We start from the raw sequence: 16,351 nt of genomic DNA, 5'->3' as shown, positions 1-16,351 counted from the left end.
ACTTGCCATTTGGAGGGAATTTATTGTTATGACTTTAGATGAGGGTATATAATTATTGGTAATGTATACCTTCTGGGCTCTTGTTCAGACAAACTGGACATGCAATTGCATGAACAATACCGCGCCACTGTTTAGGAATAGCCGATGTTCTTCCAACTCATCTCGTAAGAAGCAGAATGCATTAATCCAAATGTTATTTGGTAAACAGATATCTTGAAGAAAATGTAAGTGCCTGTTTCCCCCAGGCTACTTGCAAATCACTCCAATACCATAAGATGGCGCGAAATGCATTGTAATCATTTGAACGTAACACACAATCATTTGCATAAAGATGTAATACACTATATTTATTGATATGAATACAAAATACACATTTTATCCAACTATTTAACACATTTTGGTTTATAAACGTATTTCCAAAACCCTCACATATCCAACTCCACATAGCCGTGCTAAGAGCTGAGGCAATATGGATGGGACAGATATGTTGTTGTTGGAGGTATATGTCCTAACGTTATATTCAGCATAATACAACTAAACTTTTAAGATAGAATTACTGTAGCCTATGTTATAGGCCTACAGGATTAACCAAAAACTACAACAGCAGAATATAGGACACAATCAAGACAAAAGTCATATAAAAATACAACAATAGTAACCAGGTTTCCATCCAACCTTTTTATGCGAGTAATGTACATGTCGGATAAAAAATGTAATGACAGGCCTGATGGGAAACAGAACATTTGTTGGTAAACTTTCCACATTTCAACTAAACTTAATATACTAGGCAAGGTAGGATTTTCTAATATCGGTAAAATTCCTTATGCTAGAAATGTCGCTTTAAACGCTTTTATTCTCAAATATTGATATACTAACCATAATATAGAAGTACATTTGAAGTCACGCGATGACATGATGTGTGGTCCTACCACTATGACTCGGGAAGGTATGAAGTTAATTAGGTTACAGATGAAATCATTTAGGATGAATTTCACAGGGTGAAAAAGAAGAAAGGGGATACCAAGTCAGTTGCACAACTGAACGCATTCTACCGAAATGCCCTCCAACCTTGTCTGGTCTGTGTCTCTGTCTGTGGTGAAAGCCTAAAGTGATGAGCTTGATGCTCCGTTCCAATAAATATCGGGGGTCTTATTCTGGTGACATGATGATCGATGCTTGACTGCCAGTTGACAAATAAAAATAATCTCGTTCTTTTGTCCATAATAATCTCATTTTTTAGGCTATACCCGAACGAGCTGTTGGCTAGAGCGAACGTGCCAATCAATACTAGAGTGGGCACAATCGCTAAATAACACAATATTTTTTTGTGACAAAACATTTTTGTGGCTTTGTGACAAAGCCATCAGTAGAGTTGAAAACGCGATGGAAACCCATTTAACTTGTATTTTTTTATTCGGTATATGGGAATTTACCCGCAAAAGTCATTTGTATGTGCACCAGTAGCACTATGTCATAATGCAAATACTTTTATCTACAAGTCATTTTGATGGAAACACATCTCTTGTGGGAAAATTCACATATTTGATTACTGCATATTTTAGAATATTCAAATGAAAATCTGTCCCAACAGGTTCGAAACCTAGCTACTGTAAATTAATATTTGCGAGATTATATAGTGAGGTTATTAAAGCCTGTTGATACACTCTCACACACACACACATAAGCACGCAACCACGCGCGCGCGCGCGCACACACACACACACACACACACACACACACACACACACACACACACACACACACACACACACTCTCTCTCTCTCTCTCTCTCTCTATTCACTCCACCACAATCTCTCAGGCAGCATGCTCCCACTGTGGTGCCTGTGGGCTGATATTGGTGTTCTGGTCGTTGTCAGTCTCGTGGGGGTCGGAGGGCAGTGGATCATAAGTGCGGCGGTACAATGCCCGGGTGACCAGGGTGATGATGAACATCTCCACAATCATTAGCTGCTGACTCAACACTGCAGACAGACAGATAGACACACACCAGACAGGGTTGGAGGACACAGACGTCATATTGATCAAGTAATGGCTCTCGTTTGGCCCTGTTTTGTCACTTACTGGTGCCACGGGCTCTAGAGGAGAAGGGCGGGGAGCAGGCAATGGTTCCATCCAAGGCCAGGACGTTAATAATGGCCGTCTGCAGCTGACTGAGCACCAGCACCAGCTATGGACACATGACCAGTGGCTTCATGAAGATACATTGAATATTAGGATGTAGGAACGGACACTGCCAGACCCAATCAGACAAAACATTCCAGAAAGCCAAGGTCAAGGACTAAGTAAATGACAGCAGATTATGTATTCTCATCAATGGCACTTAGAAGAAAGCAGTTCCTTGACTAGCTGGTTGGTGCAGTAAGGTCGGACTCACCTGGTACATGGCATACTTAGGTATGATCCTGACGCTACGCAGTGTGTTGCATGTGTTCATGAACATGATGGCGACAGACCAAAGGGAGATGATGGTGAGAACCCCTAGAAATGGGTTGATCCAACTCGCCGTGTTTGTGATCTCAAGCTAAACATTGAGACGTGGAGAAAGGTCAAAGAGGGTAGGTTATGCATAGTGGACCTACATGGCATGCCACCAGACTCGGTTGGAAACGTAAGGTGTAGAGGGTGTGTTTCTTTTTGCTGACAGGATTTTCACAAGAAGGAAGTTTATTACTTGCATCAGAAATATCAAAGTTGCCGTTGGTCCACAATATTATGGAGAGGATTGAGAGAAGTGTCTTTAAGATAGCATACTGAAGAGCCCCCAGCTTCAGCAGGAATAACATACGCCTGAATGAAAACAGCCCAGAGTTATTAACATGTTTTTACCACTGTATACATTACCCAACACAAAGAATCATCTGGCGCAAGAGTGACCTGAGCATGTGACATCATGTGACCTGATTTATGTTGAAAGATAAAGTAAATGTGACAATTTTACATGTCTTCATAATAATAATTATCATCATAACCAAACCAGTTTGGCTAAGATAGTGCTGTTTGATGACCGACTCTGGTGTGCCACTGGTTACCGTGTGACCAGAACGCGGGGCAGGCAAGGACAGCAGCAGCAGCATGGTCCTGTACTGATCTTGAAGGTTTTCTTGTAATTGCGCTTCAGAAAGGTCTCGCTACCCCCACTCTCCTCTATCAGCAGAATTAAGACCTTATATACCACCACTGCAAAGTACCTATAGAGAAAAGAAGAGTGTTTACTTGGAAGATACAGTGCCTACAGAAAGTATTCAAACCCGTATCAATAATATGTCACTATTTCTGAGGCTATATGATGTATTGTTCAGCAGATTTACTACGTAATATTAATAATAATAAATAAAGCAGAATAAACCAGGTTTTCCTCTAGGATTTTGCGTATGCTTAACTCCATTCCATTTATTCTTTATCCTGAAAAACTCACAAGTACTTAACGATTACAAGCATACACATAACATGATGTAGCCACCACTATGCTTGCAAATATGGAGAGTGGTACTCAGTGATTTGTTGTATTGGATTTTCCCCAAACATAACACTTTCTATTCAGGACACATGTTTTGCAGTATCACATTAGTGCCTTATTGCAAACAGGATGCGTGTTCTGGAATATTTTTATTCTGAACAGGCTTCCTTCTTTTCACTTTGTCATTTTGGTTAGTATTGTGGAGTCACTACAATCTTTTTATTTATCTTAATTTCATTTAACTAGGCAATCAGTTAACAACAAATTCTTACAATGTCGTTGATCCATCCTACTATTAAACGTTGTAACTGTTTTAAAGTCACCATTGGCCTCATGGTGAAATCCCTGAGCTGTTTCCTTCCTCTCCGGCAACTGAGTTAGGCAGTACGCCTGTATCTTTGTAGTGACTAAGTGTATTGATACACCATCCAAAGTGTAATTAATAACTTCACCATGCTAAAAGAGATGTTCGATCTCAATTAACAACCCCACTTTAGCATAGGTCAGTGCCCTGACCATGTCCCCAAGGATTGGACACAACAGTATTTGTGAAACAGCATCAATTTAGACTTCTTATTTAGCTACAGCTTCTTTTGAGGTTGAGTGCAAATGAGATCCCAACAATACTTCACTTCGGTCCAGTGAAAAGCCAGCTGCCTAAGTGTACCCTGAATGGCTAATATGGACTGAGATCAAGGCTATCTGCAGAAACGTAAATTACTCTTAAAGAGATGCAACCTGAATGTAAAGGATGAAAGGTAATTTGTCATTCATATTAAATGTTCCATCATGCTACTTCTGAGGACAGAAGATGACTGTGGAGAAACCAAATATTCACATCTGTAGCCTACACATGGACATTTGAAAATGGGCAGAAAGAGATTTAATCAAACATAGCGTGAGCACAGCCAATGCTGTCCCTCTAAACAACCTGTACCACAGACTGGTTGAGGATATATCTTTTTTGATCCATTTTGTTTTCAAGCTATAACAACAACAACATGTGGAATACGTCAAAGGGCTATGTACACACATAACGAGTGTGTGACCAACCTTCAAAACCAGTTAGTCTGCCCATTCAACTTTTGTTTGTGTCCCAAAAAAAGTTTGTGTTTGCTTGTGTCATTTACCGTATTTCTGTGGATGTGGTCTGATCTCTGATCTTTCCCATACACTGACACGGCGTAATGATTAAGAAACGGATTAAACTGTGGTCAAAGAGTGCATTCATTAAAAAGCCTCTGCTTTATGTCAGTGCTACTTGCTATAGTTCCCTGTCAGCTCATTATTACAGGAGGAAGAGCACTGCATCTCTATAGTAAAGTATAGTACACATGTGTTTGCCTTTATAGGAGAGTATGTGAAAGAGAAAGAGAGAGAGAGAGAGAAGAGAAAGAGAGAGAGAGAGAGAAGAGAAAGAGAGAGCGAGAAAGATAAAGAGAGAAAGAGAAAAAAAGAGAGAGAGAAAACAAGAACAAGAGAGAGAGAGAAAAAGAGAGACAGAAGGGGGGAGAGAGCAGTAAGTACTGTGTTGGTGAGAGGAAACTTACGAATTAGAGGCCATATCTGTAAACATGGTTGCCCTTGGGATCCACATACCAAAACAAGCCATGGTAGCAATGACCTGAAACAGAGACAGAAATGGAAAGGAAAGGGAAAGGGGGAAACCTAGTCAGTTGTACAACTGAATGCATTCAACTGAAATGTGTCTTCCACATTTAACCCGACCCCTCTGAATCAGAGAGGTGTGGGGGGGCTGCCTTAATCGAATGATACGTTCAGCCATCTATTCACCGTCCACACGGTTCTAATTCATATAACTACAACATCAAATAGTCATGACCAAAAATATGAACACAGAATGACAGCCATTCTCATTTACATCTTGAAAAAGTTGTCATCAAGGCAAAGAGTGGCTACTTTGAAAAATCTCAAGTATAAAATATATTTTGATTTGTTTAACACTTTTTTGGTTACTACATTATTCCACGTGTGTTATTTCATAGTTTTTGATATCTTCACTGTTATTCTACAATGTAGAAAATTGTAAGAATAAAGAAAAACCCTGGAATGAGTAGGTGTGTCCAAACTTTTGACTGGTACTGTCTATGGTGATGGCTACTGAAAACAGGGAGCTTAGTTCTTACCGGTGCAGCTCCATTTACCCACATAATAGTTGTCTTCTTGGGAGACGGGACTTTTCTATAGATAAACACACACTCCTCCAGGTATAGTAGCAGGGACATTGCAGACATGAGGGTCAGCATGGAGTACAGAGCCACCCCAAAGACATCCAGCTCTAGATAAGGGAGAGAGAGAGTGAGGAGTTCAGACGGTAGAGAGAGAGAGAGAGGTTGTACAGGTCATTGTGAAATCCATTACTGGACCATTTATTGTAATCTAAGCCGCAGCCCCTGGCAACAACAACCCCACTTTAGGATAGGTCAGTGCCCTGACCACGTCCCCATGGATTGGACACAACAGTATTTGTGAAACAGCATCAATTTAGACTTCTTATTTGGCTACAGCGTCTTTTGAGGTTGAGTGCAAATGAGATCCCAACAATACTTCACTTCGGTCCAGTGAAAAGCCAGCTGCCTAAGTGTACGCTGAATGGCTAGAAAGATATTTAATCAAACATAGCATGAGCACAGCCAATGCTGTCCCTCTAAACAGCCTGTACCACAGACTGTAGCCTACAATTTGAAGGACATTGTAAGGTTCTGTATTTTTTTTTTTTTTGTCAACCTAGTGTCCTATTTTGTTGTGTTCTTGAACGTAGCCCTGTTTCGTTGTGTTCTTGAACTTAGCCCTGTCTTTCATTTTTGTTCATAGATTATTATTATTTTTCCCAACTTTATTTAACCAGGTAGGCCAGTTGAGAACAAGTTCTCATTTACAACTGCGACCTGGCCAAGATAAAGCAAAGCAGTGCGACAAAAACACAGGGTTACACATGGGATAAACAAACACAGTCAATAACAATGAAAAAAATCTATATTCAGTGAGTGCAAATGGAGTAAGGCGGTAAGGCAATACATAGGCCATAGTAGCGAAGTAATTACAATTTAGCAAATTAACACTGGAGTGATAGATGTGCAGATGATGCATTTCACCTGTGTTAGTTACTCGCCTGGTCTCATCAGTCTTTTCCTAGCTCGTTTGTGAGAACCAGTTATGGCCTTCAGCCCTAGTTTTGATTCACCTGCCTGTTTATGACCGTTGCCTGCCTGTGACCACGATCCCTGCCTTTAGCGAAGGCGAAAAAATCCCCTGCAGCGCTCTGCGCGTGAATCTACACCTTTTTCTCCCTGAGTATTCAGTACAGACATGTTTACTCAGAAGTTGTTTATTGGGCTTGCCTGTGTATTGAAGATGGCTCTGTGAACTGGAAAGTGAATTAATTAATCAATGAAATAATGAATTTACAAATTAATACATATGTTAAATCTCAAGCTACCAACTGGGGTCACTTTGACCCCGGAAGCATATGTTTGAATATACATAGGTGGTTTATTCAAACCTTAACATTTTTCTTGACTTTGACAATCAACTTATCCTTAACGAATGTAAATAATTATTTAGTGTTTCTGTATCAATATGGGCCTTTAAAAAAAATTGGGAGGCAATTTGAACTTTTCTCTAAATGAACTTTTTGGTAGTAATGTGGATAGTACTTTGGGAAAAAGATGCACATCATATAAATAACATGTTTGCCTTTTCGTTTGAAAGAACATGCTAATTATTGTATTTTTTCTAAAATAGCGGTCTGTTAATCATTTCTTTTTAAGATAACATTAATTATATGTCTAATGATGTTTTGATAAGAAAAAAGTTTATATTTTGCGATTATTGCTTTTCCAATAGTTTCTTCTTGCGTTCAAAATGATCCCAGTTGGTAATTGATATGTAAAATATGTTGCTAACTTGAGAGTTAAGTTACTGCAGTAAATCAAACATTAAAAACCAGCTCCCGCGTCCGAAAAATGTGTTATAATAACGTGCTTTAAAAATAACACCGACATCTATAATGAAACACTATTTGCGAACTGATAGATAATGTAATCTGTGTCACTCACGCTTTATGATATCGACAGCCAGCGGATTTTCTTGTAAACAGGTCGGATGTACAGTGCTGTTGAGGGCTTCTTCCATATCCCCGGTCAGTTGAAGTCGCTAACGTATGGACTCGCAGGTGGTGAAATAATGGATAAAATAAACTATCCGTATCTCTTGCCCACTGACAGCAGTTATAGGAGCTGAGCTGGGAGGAAGCGGACAGCAACAAGTAGACTATTGAACCTTCGCCCGCAATTCAATTCTGAGGAATGAAGGTATGAGTAAGATGTTAGCTCAGTGAATACAGCTGGGTCTACTAGTCAACGGGACCACCTCTGGATAGAGAATGCCTTTCATTCAAATCTTAGAACTACTGCACTTACTGAGCAACCTTGCTTATCAGGGATGCCCAATGCCCCACAGTATTGTCCTGTACCTCTCAGTGGAATTACTTGTCCATAGATTGTATTTCAATTCACACAGGAGAATGACCTTTGACTGGGGAGTATGTCATCTTGCCAGCCAATATACAGGAATAAAAGGAATGAATCCAAGGATAAAAATTATGTAGTATTGTTCAGGCCACAATCTTAAAAGTTGTGGCTTTATTGAAACAGTATCACCTCTCTCTCTCTCTGATATTTCATTTCAGCATTCTGCCAATCTTATCTATGTCTCGCGTAAATGTCTCTAGAATGAATTGCCTTCACTGTTTTTTTCGTCAGTCTTGTCATCTGATGTGTATCTCTGTCACTTTTAGCCCCACAGTAGCCAGAATAAAAGACTGTCAGGCAGTGGGATTTAGCTACTAAATATTGATGGATTCATAAAGGGGTCTCATCACTGAACTGCATAATTGCATTTGAGCTAAGAAAAACATGATTGTGTAGTATGTAGGATGAGAAAATGAGGTATAATCGGCTTACCTGGTTACAAATTAAGTGAAGGGAGAAGTTGGACCATGATCCAAAAACAGACCTGGATGTATTACAGTCAAACGTTGAGGCTTGCAATAATAAAATATGAAGAGAAAAGGAAGAGAGAGAAGGTGTGCACGATAGACAGCCTAAAAGACACTTGTCTGAATAAGAAGCCAAGCATTTGCTTTGCCTACAAAGATGTGTGAGAAGCCCATGTCTTTGGTGAAGCCACACATGACTATCTACAGGTGGTAGATAGTCATGTGTGGCTTCACCAAAGACATGGGCTTCTCACACATTTCTCTCCATTCGCACAACTCCGGTGGATGGCAGAGAGTTCTTTCCCCCACGGTAGACACTGTCACACTCTGTCCTTTCAAATCCCATCGGGGTTATAATCACATTCCTGTGAAGGGAATGTCCTTGAGATACAAACTAGTGTCACTTCAATGCCATGACGTGGCGGAGAAAACCATCTAAAACTGCCGCTTTATTTCGCCAAGACAAACAATTCATCCTGAACAAATAGTCTCATCAAATCAAAGTTTATTGGTTGCGTACACAGTTTAGCAGATGTTATAGCGGGTGCAGCGAAATGCTTATGCTACTTGCTAACAATGCAGTAAAATGTCAAAGTTACACAATCAATAAAATAAAAAAAAATGTAAAAAAAATCTAGAAAAATCGTAACAAATTAACAACCCAAATAGCACTGTAACAATAATCCAAATGCAATCTATACGTGTCTACACCGGATTAATTTATACAAGATATACTAGGAATGATATGTACAGTAGATATATTAATGAGCTACGTCAAGAATGCAGTATATAAATAAATATGCGCAGGGTATAAACAGTGCAACTAAAATGCAATGTACAGTAGTTGAAATATATATATAGAATGAACTGTCGAGAACAGTATACAGTACCAGTCAAAAGTTTGGACACAACTACTAATTCAAGGGTTTTTCTTAATTTTGACTTTTCTACAATGTAGAATAATAAACTATTAAACAACACATATGGAATCATATAGTTTTTTTGTTTAACAGTTTTTTGGTTTCTATTTCGATTTTAGATTCTTTAAATTAGCCACCCTTTGCCTTGACGACAGCTTTGCACTCTTGGCATTCTCTCAACCAGCTTCATGAGGTAGTCAACTGGAATGCATTTCAATTAACAGGTGTGCCTTGTTAAAAGTTAATTTGTGGAAATTCTTTCCTTCTTAATACATTTGAGCCAATCTGTTGTGTTGTGACAAGGTAGGGGTGTATACAGAAGATAGGGCTATCTGTTAAAAGACCAAGTCCATATTATGGCAAGAACAGCTCAAATAAGCAAAGAGAAACAACAATCCATCATTACTTTAAAATGTGAAGGTTAGTCAATGAGGAACATTTTAAGAACTTTGAAAGTTTCTTCAAGTGCAGTCGGAAAAACCGTCAAGTGCTTTCATGAAACTGGCTCTCATGAGGGCCGCCATAGGAAAGAAAGACCCAGAGTTACCTCTGCATCAGAGAATAGGTTAATTAGAGTTAATTGCCTCAGAAATTGCAGCCCAAATAAATGCTTCACCGAGCTCACGTAACAGACACATCTCAACATCAACTGTTCAGAGGAGACTGTGTGAATCAGGCCCTCGTGGTTGAATTGCTGCAAAGAAACCACCAATAATAAGAAGATACTTGCTTGGGCGAAAAAACATGAGCAATGGACATTAGACTGGTGGAAATCTGTCCTTTGGTCTGATGAGTCCAAATTTGAGAATTTTGGTTCCAACCGCTGTGTCTTTGTGAGACGCAGAGTAGGTGAATGGATGATCTCCGCATGTGTGGCTCCCACCGTGAAGCATGGAGGAGGTGGTGTGATGGTGTGGGGTTGCTTTGCTGGTGACAACCAGCATGGCTACCACAGCATTCTGCAGTGATACACCATCACATCTGGTTTGCACTTAGTGAGACTATCATTTGTTTTTGAACAGGACAATGACCCAACACACCTCCAGGCTGTGTAAGGGCTATTTGATCAAGGAGAGTGATGGAGTGCTGCATCAGATCACCTGACCTGAACCCAAATGAGATGGTTTGGGATGAGTGCACAGCATATGTGGGAACTTCAACTTGGAAAAGCATTCCATGTGAAGCTGGTTGAGAGAATGCCAAGAGTGTGCAAAGCTGTCATCAAGGCAAAGAATCTCAATGACCGTTTCTTATGACCGAAAATAACTTCTAGACATCAGGACTGCGATTACTCACCACGGACGAGTAGAATCCTTTCTTTCCTTTCATGACTCTGATGAGCCCGAGGCGAAGGATATAATGCTTTCTCGGGAACAGGCCCAGATCCCCGTGATTTGCGTGAAGAGGCAGCGGAGAAAAAGGGGCCAAAGTGCTGCCTTCTGAGAATTTGTAGGCGATCGAATAAACCCCCACTTCCCTCCATTCTGCTAGCAAACACACAATCTTTGGAAAATAAAATCAACGACCTACGCGGAACATTAAACTACCAACGGGACATTAAAAACTAACATCTAATGCTTCACGGAGTCGTGGCTGAAAGACGATACTATCAACATACAGCTGGTTACACGCTAGACCGGCAGGATAGAACAGCGGCGTCTGGTAAGACAAGGGGCGGGGCGGCAGACTGTGTCTTTTTGTAAATAACAGCTGGTGCACGATATCTAAGGAAGTATTGAGCTATTGCTCACCTGAGGTAGAGTATCTCATGATAATCTGTAGACCACACTATCTTCCTAGAGAGTTTTCATCTGTATTTTTCATACAGTGGCTTATGAAAGTATTCACCTCCCTTGGCATTTTTCCTATTTTGTTGCTTTACAACCTGGAATTAAAATGGATTTGGGGGGGGGTTTCCTACCACTTTGAAGATGCTAAATATGTTTAATTGTGAAACAAACAAGAAATAAGACAAAAAAACTGAAAGTTATGAACGCTCAAATTATCTCCCCTCCCCAAAGTCAATACTTTGTAGAGCCACCTTTTGCAGTATTTACAGCTGCAAGTCTCTTGGGGTATGTCTCTATAAGCTTGGCACATCAAGCCACTTGGATTTTTGCCCATTCTTCAAGGCTAAACTGCTCCATCTCCTCCAAGTTGGATGGGTTCATCTTTAAGTCACACCACAGATTCTCAATTGGATTGAGGTCTGGGCTTTGACTAGGCCATTCAAATGTTTCCCCTTAAACCACTCAAATGTTGCTTTAGCAGTATGCTTACGGTCATTGTCCTGCTGGAAGGTGAACCTCTGTCCCAGTCTCAAATCTCCGGAAGACTGAAACATGTTTCCCTCAAGAATTTCCCTGTATTTAGCATCATCCATCATTCCTTCATGACCAGTTTCAAAGTCCCTGCCGATGAGAAACATGGTGTTCTCGGGGTGATGAGAGGTGTTGGGTTAGCGCCAGTCATAACGTTTTCCTTGATAGCCAAAAAGCTACATTTGACCAGAGTACCTTTTCCATATGTTTGGGGAGTCTCCCACATGGCTTTTGGCAAACACCAAACGTGTTTGCTTATTTCTTTCTTTAAGCAATGTTTTTTTCCCCATTCTTCCATAAAGCTCAGCTCTGTGGAGTGTATGGCTTAAAGTGGTCCTATGGACAGATACTCCAATCTGCACTTTGGAGCTTTGCAGCTCTTTCAGTGTTATATTTGGTCTATTTGTTGGCTCTCTGAATAATCACCTCCTTGCCTGGTCCGTGAGTTTTGGTGTGCGGCCCTCTCTTGGCAGGTTTGTTGTGGTGCCATATTCTTTCTTTTTTATAATGAATTTAATGGTGCTCTGTGGGACGTTCAAAGTTTCTGATATTTTTTTATAACCCAACCCTGATCTGTACTTCTCCACAACTTTGTCCCTGACCTGTTTGGAGAGCTCCTTGGTCTTCATGGTGCCGCTTGCTTGGTGGTGCACCTTGCTTAGTGGTGTTGCAGACTCTGGGGCCTTTCAGAACAGGTGTATATATACTGAGATCATATGACAGATCATGTGACACTTAAAGTCCACCTGTGTACAATCTATGTGACTTCTGAAGGTAATTGGTTGCACCACATCTTATTTAGGGGCTTCATAGCAAAGGTGGTGAATACATATGCACACACCACTTTTCCGTTTCTAAATATTTTGAAACAAGTTATTTTTAAAATTTCACTACACCAATTTGGACTATTTTGTGTATGTCCATTACATGACATCCAAATAAAAATCCATTTAAATTACAGGTTGTAATGCAACAAAATAGGAAAAACGTCAAGGAGGATGAATACTTTTGCAAAGCACTGTTTACATACCACCACAGTCAGAGGCTGGCACTAACACAGCATTGAATGAGCTGTATTAACAAGAAAACGCTCACCCAGAGGCGGCGCTCCTAGTAGCCGGGGACTTTAATGCAGGGAAACTTACATTTGTTTTACCAAATTTCTTTCAGCATGTTAAATGTGCAACCAGAGGGGGGAAAAAAAACTCTGGACTACCTATACTCCACACACAGAGACTCATATAAAGCTCCCCCTCGCCCTCCATTTGGGAAATCTGACCACAATTCTATCCTCCTGATAGAAAACAGGAAGCACCAGTGACTAGATCAATAAAAAAGTGGTCAGATTAAGCAGATGCTAAGCTGCAGGACTGTTTTGCTAGCACAGACTGGAATAAATCAAATCAAATGTATTTATATAGCCCTTCTTACATCAGCTGATATCTCAAAGTGCTGTACAGAAACCCAGCCTAAAACCCCAAACAGCAAGCAATGCAGGTGTAGAAGCACGGTGGCTAGGAAAAACTCCCTAAAAAAGGCCAAAACCTAGGAAGAAACCTAGAGAGGAACCAGGCTATGAGGGGTGGCCAGTCCTCTTCTGGCTGTGCCGGGTGGAGATTATAACAGAACATGGCCAAGATGTTCAAATGTTCATAAATGACCAGCATGGTCAAATAATAATAATCACAGTAGTTGTCGAGGGCGAAGCAAGTCAGCATCTCAGGAGTTGGCAGTTAGTTGGCTTTTCATAGCCGATCATTAAGAGTATCTTTACGCTCCTGCTGTCTCTAGAGAGTTGAGAACAGCAGGTCTGGGACAGGTAGCATGTCCAGTGAACAGGTCAGGGTTCCATAGTCGCAGGCAGAACAGTTGAAACTGGAGCAGCAGCACGGCCAGGTGGACTAGGGACAGCAAGAAGTCATCATGCTAGGTAGTCCTGAGGCATGGTCCTAGGGCTCAGGTCCTCCGAGAGAGAGAGAAAGAAAGAGAGAATTAGAGAGAGCATACTTAAATTCACACAGGACACCGGATAGGACAGGAGAAGTACTCCAGATATAACAAACTGACCCTAGCCCCCCGACACAATCTGCTGCAGCATAAATACTGGAGGCTGAGACAGGATGGGTCAGGAGACACTGTGGCCCCATCCGATGATACCCCCCGACAGGGCCAAACAGGAAGGATATAACCCCACCCACTTTGCCAAAGCACAGCCCCCACACCACTAGAGGGATATCTTCAACCACCAACTTACCATCCTGAGACAAGGCCGAGTATAGCCCACAAAGATCTCCGCCACGGCACAACCCAAGGGGGTGCGCCAACCCAGACAGGAAGATCACATCAGTGACTCAACCCACTCAGGGACGGCATGGAAGAGCACCAGTAAGTCAGTGTCTCAGCCCCTGTAATAGGGTTAGAGGCAGAGAATCCCAGTGAAGAGAGGGCAACCGGCTAGACAGAGACAGCAAGGACGGTTCGTTGCTCCAGAGCCTTTCCGTTCACCTTCACACTCCTGGGCCAGACTACACTCAATCATATGACCCACTGAAGAGATGAGTTTTCAGTAAAGACTTAAAGTTTGAGAAGGAGTCTGCGTCTCTCACATGGGTAGGCAGACCATTCCATAAAAAGGTGTACAGCAGTAGTTATATAGGATGGGCCATGACTAGAATACAGTATATACATATACAGTGCCTTGCGAAAGTATTCGGCCCCCTTGAACTTTGCGACCTTTTGCCACATTTCAGGCTTCAAACAAAGATATAAAACTGTATTTTTTTGTGAAGAATCAACAACAAGTGGGACACAATCATGAAGTGGAACGACATTTATTGGATATTTCAAACTTTTTTAACAAATCAAAAACTGAAAAATTGGGTGTGCAAAATTATTCAGCCCCCTTAAGTTAATACTTTGTAGCGCCACCTTTTGATTGCGATTACAGCTGTAAGTCGCTTGGGGTATGTCTCTATCAGTTTTGCACATCGAGAGACTGACATTTTTTCCCATTCCTCCTTGCAAAACAGCTCGAGCTCAGTGAGGTTGGATGGAAAGCATTTGTGAACAGCAGTTTTCAGTTCTTTCCACAGATTCTCGAATGGATTCAGGTCTGGACTTTGACTTGGCCATTCTAACACCTGGATATGTTTATTTTTGAACCATTCCATTGTAGATTTTGCTTTATGTTTTGGATCATTGTCTTGTTGGAAGACAAATCTCCATCCCAGTCTCAGGTCTTTTGCAGACTCCATCAGGTTTTCTTCCAGAATGGTCCTGTATTTGGCTCCATCCATCTTCCCATCAATTTTAACCATCTTCCCTGTCCCTGCTGAAGAAAAGCAGGCCCAAACCATGATGCTGCCACCACCATGTTTGACAGTGGGGATGGTGTGTTCAGGGTGATGAGCTGTGTTGCTTTTACGCCAAACATAACGTTTTGCATTGTTGCCCAAAAGTTCAATTTTGGTTTCATCTGACCAGAGCACCTTCTTCCACATGTTTGGTGTGTCTCCCAGGTGGCTTGTGGCAAACTTTAAACAACACTTTTTATGGATATCTTTAAGAAATGGCTTTCTTCTTGCCACTCATCCATAAAGGCCAGATTTGTGCAATATACGCCTGATTGTTGTCCTATGGACAGAGTCTCCCACCTCAGCTGTAGATCTCTGCAGTTCATCCAGAGTGATCATGGGCCTCTTGGCTGCATCTCTGATCAGTCTTCTCCTTGTATGAGCTGAAAGTTTAGAGGGACGGCCAGGTCTTGGTAGATTTGCAGTGGTCTGATACTCCTTCCATTTCAATATTAGCGCTTGCACAGTGCTCCTTGGGATGTTTAAAGCTTGGGAAATCTTTTTGTATCCAAATCCGGCTTTAAACTTCTTCACAACAGTATCTCGGACCTGCCTGGTGTGTTCCTTGTTCTTCATGATGCTCTCTGCGCTTTTAACGGACCTCTGAGACTATCACAGTGCAGGTGCATTTATACGGAGACTTGATTACACACAGGTGGATTGTATTTATCATCATTAGTCATTTAGGTCAACATTGGATCATTCAGAGATCCTCACTGAACTTCTGGAGAGAGTTTGGTGCACTGAAAGTAAAGGGGCTGAATAATTTTGCACGCCCAATTTTTCAGTTTTTGATTTGTTAAAAAAGTTTGAAATATCCAATAAATGTCGTTCCACTTCATGATTGTGTCCCACTTGTTGTTGATTCTTCACAAAAAAATAGTTTTATATCTTTATGTTTGAAGCCTGAAATGTGGCAAAAGGTCGCAAAGTTCAAGGGGGCCGAATACTTTCGCAAGGCACTGTAAAGTGGGTAAAACAGTGTGTAAACATTATTAAAGTGACCAGTGTTCAATGACTATGTACTGTACATCAGGCAGCAGTCTAAGGTGCAGGGTAGATAACTGGGTGGTGACAGTGTCTGAGGTTCTGGCCAGGGTACTGGGCTGGCTAGTGGTGACTGTTTAACAGTCAGATGGCCTGGAGATATAAGCTGATTATCAGTCTTTCGGTCGCAGTGTTAATTCATCTGTACTTTCTCCGCCTTCTACATGGTAGCGGGATGAACAGTCCGTGGCTCAGGTGGCTGGGTCCTTGAT

At 41.3% G+C, this 16,351-nt stretch overlaps 1 protein-coding gene across 2 annotated transcripts; it reads right to left on the bottom strand.

Annotated features, from left to right (window-relative positions):
• Positions 1-22: 22 nt before the first annotated feature.
• LOC110534065 (organic solute transporter subunit alpha) lies at positions 23-7,870 on the bottom strand. 2 transcript variants are annotated; one of them, XM_036990481.1, is made up of 8 exons: positions 6,595-6,854; positions 5,626-5,777; positions 5,029-5,102; positions 3,051-3,209; positions 2,697-2,808; positions 2,396-2,542; positions 2,083-2,188; positions 23-1,982 (listed from the first exon to the last, which is right to left on the bottom strand). In XM_036990481.1, the coding sequence occupies exons 2-8, from the start codon at positions 5,743-5,745 to the stop codon at positions 1,816-1,818; spliced, it is 885 nt and encodes a 294-aa protein (XP_036846376.1). In that variant the 5' UTR covers positions 5,746-5,777; positions 6,595-6,854; the 3' UTR covers positions 23-1,815. The 2 variants fall into 2 exon arrangements, with proteins under 2 accessions (XP_036846376.1, XP_021474388.2); XM_021618713.2 differs by lacking the exon at positions 6,595-6,854 and adding an exon at positions 7,558-7,870 and having other exon boundaries at positions 24-1,982.
• Positions 7,871-16,351: the final 8,481 nt, after the last annotated feature.

This window comes from Oncorhynchus mykiss, chromosome 10 (genome assembly GCF_013265735.2).
Source record: "Oncorhynchus mykiss isolate Arlee chromosome 10, USDA_OmykA_1.1, whole genome shotgun sequence".
Lineage (NCBI taxonomy): Eukaryota > Metazoa > Chordata > Actinopteri > Salmoniformes > Salmonidae > Oncorhynchus > Oncorhynchus mykiss.
Note: the sequence above shows the minus strand (reverse complement) of the source record. Positions and strands in the feature narration are given on the sequence as shown.

Excerpts from the sequence above, each read along its gene's own strand:
- LOC110534065 (XM_021618713.2), bottom strand. The coding sequence starts at position 7,633 with ATGGAAGAAGCCCTCAACAGCACTGTACATCCGACCTGTTTACAAGAA. Across the intron at positions 2,809-3,050 it reads CCCCGCGTTCTGGTCACACG|GCGTATGTTATTCCTGCTGA; the intron begins GTAACCAGTGGC and ends GTTTTCATTCAG. Across the intron at positions 2,189-2,395 it reads CTAAGTATGCCATGTACCAG|CTGGTGCTGGTGCTCAGTCA; the intron begins GTGAGTCCGACC and ends ATGTGTCCATAG.